This window comes from Magnolia sinica, chromosome 2, assembly GCF_029962835.1.
Source record: "Magnolia sinica isolate HGM2019 chromosome 2, MsV1, whole genome shotgun sequence".
Lineage (NCBI taxonomy): Eukaryota > Viridiplantae > Streptophyta > Magnoliopsida > Magnoliales > Magnoliaceae > Magnolia > Magnolia sinica.
In genome coordinates, this window is record NC_080574.1 from 16,266,279 (window position 1) to 16,272,225 (window position 5,947).

The 5,947-nt window shown below is 42.0% G+C and overlaps 1 protein-coding gene across 1 annotated transcript; it reads left to right on the forward strand.

The window, feature by feature from the left end:
* Positions 1-1,751: 1,751 nt before the first annotated feature.
* On the forward strand, positions 1,752-5,701 carry LOC131236430 (F-box protein FBW2-like). The gene is made up of 2 exons (XM_058233576.1): positions 1,752-2,202; positions 4,910-5,701. Exons 1-2 carry the CDS (start codon positions 1,880-1,882, stop codon positions 5,430-5,432), a joined length of 846 nt encoding a protein of 281 aa, XP_058089559.1. The 5' UTR covers positions 1,752-1,879; the 3' UTR covers positions 5,433-5,701.
* Positions 5,702-5,947: the final 246 nt, after the last annotated feature.

Sequence of the window (5,947 nt, forward strand, 5' to 3'; positions counted from 1 at the left end):
TTGAGGTATTTTTGAGAAATCATTTCTCTTCTTGTTTTTTTTTTTTTTTTTTTTTTTTTTTTGCCCTTTTTTAGGTTAGCTTGTTAGTACACACTCCATGTTAGCCACCCCTACTAGGGATCGACACCAAGACCTCAAGTGTTGAAATTTCTCTCCATCTGTGTTACGGAGTCATATTAAGGATATAGGTCTAAAATTCACGTAAGCTACTGGAAAAGTGCATAGGAAAATCTCTATCATTGAAACCTTAGTGGGGTCCCCATGATGTTTAAGGTCATTTTTATTCGCAAGAACTGGAAACAAAAATATTAGCATGATCTAAAACATCTATCGCTACTAATGTTTTAATGGACTTTCAATCTTTACCTTTTCCTACAGTGCAACTTGCTTTAGTTTTGGATCTGTTTCATTTTTTAGCCCATAACTCGGGATCAGGCAAAACTCACAAACATGACAATGGGATCCACCCAGCTTCGGTAGCAGTAAGTTCATGCAAAGGTCCTTGGCAGTTCTTGGGCCCACGTGAGTTCAAAATCTGGCCCCAATCGAACGTGCAGGGATTGATGGAGTTTCACAGTTTGTACAAATGGGACTATATTGACAGTATCATGAGCCTGCCATATGTCCTGTAGACTAAAATATCAGGTTATAAGGCCTTCCTCATCAGACCATCAGCCATTTATCAGTTGAATATTTTTTTTTATACCCTTTACGGGCCATTTTCTAGTTACCCATAAGAAGGTTAGGATCGTTTTAGGGCCTGTTTGGCCCGGTGGATTAAGAGGGATTAAGAGGGATGGGATGATAAAATCCTGAGATATGCCAGACGAGCTACATAGACCGGATGAACTTGTCCTACGATGTAGCAAACCCATGGATCTTAAACCAATCCAATGACATTACCATCTTTACCTTAAAATTGATCTCATCCTTCCTAATTTCGTTCAATCATGCTCAAGGAGTGTTTGGTTGGACCGATGGAAAGGGATTGAAAAGTACAATGCCATCGGGCATACCAAACAAACTCAGTAAACTCTTTTCAATCACCAGGCATGCCAAACAGACTCACTAAACTTGTCCCAGGATATAGCAATCCCAATGATCTTAAACCAATCCACTTACCTTAAAATCCATCCATCCCATGCTATCTACTGTTAGACTCACTACATCAAACATTTGGACCACTGAATCATGGGCCCACTTGTACAAACCGTAAACCCTAGCTCCCACGGTCTGAACAGAAATGCCAAACCAACCACCCCCGTTGGGACCCATCACAAACGGTTCACGAGCCATGGCCTCATCTGGCGTACCTTTTTTTAGCTAGGACGACAACTACCATTCTTTCTCCACGGCAGGAACGTACAGCTGCCGAACCCCTCGATAGCAGAAACAGCTCCACGAAAATGTCCTATAACCGACCAAGCCACGGAATAATCTCGCACTAGGGGACAACTCGAGGCCACGCGGCTTCCACATATAACGCGTGTCACCCGCGGGTGACAGACATCCACCCCACTCATCAGCTGGGTCCACTCTTTTTATATTCCCAGTAACATTAATCAGACCAATCCACTCATTTAGTGGGCCACACATGCAGAAAATAGATTGATGATCAAAGCAATTTGGAGCCGTCTACATGAATGCTTACAGAGGACCTCGCACAATGAAAGTTGCGATCCTCCACGCATGCGCCAAATAAGCATATGTGCCGAGATCTCCGTCCATCTGTCACCCGGTGGAATCCACTTCGCGTTTCTAGACCTCCACCATCTCTATCACGTGAGAGAAAACTTCCCCGAGCACGTGCCGGTGCCGCTTCCTAATAAATACGGACAGAGCAGGAAAGCGTATAGAAGGACCGGACGTGACAGAGGAGATGAAAAAGAGGCTCTGCAATGGCGTCAACAGCGAGAGCTGGTGGCAAGGCCTGAGTCCCGAGATCTTCGCACTCATCGTCGCCCGTATTCCGTCCGACGAGATTGCTCGGACAATCCCATTCGTCTCCCGCTCGTGGCGCGATCTCATCGACGGGCCCGACTCCTGGTCCGTGATCGATATCGAGCAATGGTGCCGGCGCTGCAACCGCACCGACGTTATCGACCCTGTTGTTCGGAAGCTCGTCCGCCGCAGCAAAGGCATGGTCCGGTGCATCTCCGCCTACAAGCTTGGATACTCCGCCTTTTCTTTCCTAGCAAGCTCGTGCGTATCTCTCCTCTTGTTTCCCCTTTCTTTTTATTTCTGCTTTTATTTCGGTTTGCAATGCCCTCTTTAAGGAAGATATTTCTGTATTGCCGTTATGACGTTTTGTAATGCTAACTGCGGTTACTGTTATTATCCATGCATAATGATTAATGCATGTAACATCAATGGCATTGCTAATACCGGCGTTGTGAGCGTTATGATGATTTTTTGAGTATAAATGTTATTTTTAATTTTTAATTATTTTTCTGAAGAAAGAAGGAAAAGGTAAAATGATGTAGGAAAATTATTATTATTATTATTATTAATTCTAAAATTCTTAAATAATAAAAAAAACAAAAGTTGTGAACGGTTTGGAGCCGTTATAATGTGAAGAATGCTAACGGCGTTATACACGTACACGCGACTACCTGTACTGCTAGTCTGCTACTTTTAATGGACTTTGGAATAAAAGAATATATTGAAATATTTTTAAGTTATTTTTTCTCGATAAATATTATTGAAAATAAAAATATAATAATTAAAGAGTTATAGAAATTAACGAATTATTTTTATGGGAAATGTTCATGTGAATGGGGGCGCATTGAGGCGCTGAATATGTCATGTGGAATATGATCCATGGTCGATGGTCGAATTATCGATCATGTCTGTCCATGTTGTTTGCCCCGCTTGTCTTCACCCGCTATGAAATTTCTTCAATTGGAGGATAGGGACCTTCCAAACATTTGATGCGGATTGGTTGGTGACCCCAACACCACCTAGTTACGTGGTTTCAGGACTCTGTGTGGCGTACTGTGATATATGTGTTTTATCCATGCTGTCCATCCCTTTTGCGATCTCATTTTAGGGTATGAGCCCAAAATTGAAGTATATCGAAAGATCAAGTGGACCACACCACAGGAAATAGTGGGGATTGAATGCCTACTGTCGAAAACTTTATGGAGGCCACTGAAGTTTTGGATCAAGTTGATATTTGTGTTTTCCCTTCATCAAGGACTGTGTGACCTTATTGACGGATTGGATGACAAATAGACATAACTGTGGGCCCTAGAAAGGTTTCAACAGTGGACATCATTTTCCCCCACTTGAGCTTGGATATGCTTCAGTCTTAGGGCATGGCTCATGCCCTAAAATGAGCTGGCAAAACAGATGGACAGCATGGATAAAACACATACATCCCAGTGGGTCCAAAAGAGCCAAGACATACCTTGTCCTAAGTAGACCTTATTGAATGTACTATTCATAGATCAGTTGACCTGCTTTCATCCAAACTGCCCATTTTTGCATGCATTGATTGAATGGAGAAGTTCCTCTGATCAGTGTGTATTTTTCATGCTGGCCCATGAAAAGTGGTTCAACCTAATGGATGGTCCAAATTGATGATTTGGCAGTCCATGCCTCAACACTGTACTGTGAGAGCCTCGATGTGCCTACGGTTGTAGGAATTTGAGAATTATAAATACAACGTTAGTGAAACATATGATGTGGTTTCTTCATGGCACATCGGCAAATGGAGCATGCGTGTGCTAGACCGTGGCTGTTCGTCAGGTGGGCCCATAGAAGCATTCCCCTGCTAAAGAACCGGCCAGTACACTTATCAGCTTGGTCATGGATAGGATGAAGAGGTGCTCACCATTTTCTCCCAATTATCCATTTTTCGTACAAATGTGGCCCACTAGCCTTATGAGTGGATGATGAGCCTTAATTTGGGCCTATGTATGTTTGAATCGGGCCTCACTGGGGCTAGCAGTGGGCATGGTCAGCAGTTGGGTTTCAGATCCACGCTGATAAGGTTTGGGCCCAAGCGTGTAATGTAGGTCCAGTCTGTCCTGGTTTGATTTTTAGCCCCAATTGATTCATGGGTTGAGCTTGGGCCTAGCCTTTTCCAAATCTTCTAAGGCTCGGCTAGAGCTAGGGTACGTCCTGCTGATGACTTTTAGCAATCCATCCAAAGCTTGGCCCAAACCTGTCTCATCTAAGCCCACTGCTACCCGTAGTTTCGACCTGATTAACGGGCTGGGTCTTGTACACGTGTTACATTGTCGTGTGTTGGGAGAATAGGATTTGGTCCCGTTTTGATAGCTACTCTAATGGTCATCACCACTAGCATGGGGTTTGTGATGCTTACAGCCATGTTCTATTATGGCTGTTACCATGATTTAAAACCTTCGCCCTGCATAAAATGATCTTAGGTAGGGACAGAACCAAATGCAAGAATATTGAAAGATGTAGGCGCTTAAAAATGATTTCATCTCATTCTACTTAATATCAATAATGTATTGGAGATGAACTAACTTTTAAGTTGCAACCTTACATGCCCTTAGCGTGGGATGGGCTCTGATGAAACTGTGTTGTTTACAACAATTAGCATGGAAATTTTAAAAACTTAATTTCCATACTTTATCAAACTAGAAGGGTATTGGAATTTCCAAAAATCCTCAAGAAATTTACAAAAAACTGTGCAGTTGAATTTTTATTTTTTATTTTTTCTTTTTCATTTCTGCATGGCATTGTTTAATTGGATGAGAAAACAAGAAATTTGATGTCTTTTCTGCAAACATTTTGAGTAAAGACCATGATCTTTGGAGTGTTAGCATTCATGGAAGTTTCATAGAAATATGAATGACGATCTCACTCAAAGGTCTGAATAGTCTCGAAAATTCATGGGTATTTTAAACCATAGACCCTCTTTTTTCTTTTTATGTAGTGGGAAACACCTGGAAGTTATGAAGATGCCAGTGAGCAGTGTGACTGACAAAATGGTGGCAAAGCATGTAGCATCATTTTCAAACTTGACAGTCATAGATGTCAGTTACTGTTTGCATATAACCTGCAGAGGGCTTGAGGCCTTTGGAAAGCAATGCAAGTCACTGATCCACTTGAGGAGGAACATGCCCCCACCAGAAATCGAGTTAGGTGGAGAAAGCCCCGCCCAGAAGGTGGATGATGATGAGGCATTGGCTATAGCCGATACGATGCCGGGTCTTCTCCACCTTGAGCTCTCATATGGCCGCTTCACTGATCTTGGGCTTGATGCCATCCTCACCAAGTGCAAGGCACTCCACCACCTTGACATTCGAGGGTGTTGGAATGTGAAACTCACAGGTGATCTTGAGGAGAAGTGTGAAATGATCGATATCTTTAGAAGCCCTTGGGATGATGAATATGATGATGCAAGCTCCTCAGATGACGGCAATGAAGCAGCTACTTCCTCCGACTTTTCGGATTAGTGAGGTTCTTGGTCTAACCAGTTTTTGCTTTGACAAGCTTTTATGAGATATATACTAACATGTTTTTTGGGATATACTCCATAGTTAAATTCGAGAGTTTATACTACATGTAAATATTTCAGATATGTGCTCATATATGTGAGGGAGTTGCAGAGTATGGTAAAATGAAATGACTTCAGTGCTTTGGGAAGAATTCGGAATGCATTAGATATGTTTACAATTTCCCCTTTTCTACTAGTCTAATACATGAATATGGTTCTTCCTTCTTAGCAACGTGATGTTTGGTGGACATCTATTGTTTTCTAGTTTATGTTCATCTTCTTCCTTAGCAGTGTGATGTTTGGTGAACATCTATTGTTTTCTAATTTCCATGTCTTGCTGCTTTTCATTCATTTTCTAGAATCTGCTAATGTTTTGTGGAAATGGACATGAAAGCCCTTTTACTTGAACATGGTTTAAAACTTACAGTATCTTAAGCTAGGCTCTCTACATGTTCTGTAGAGGAAATATCCTTC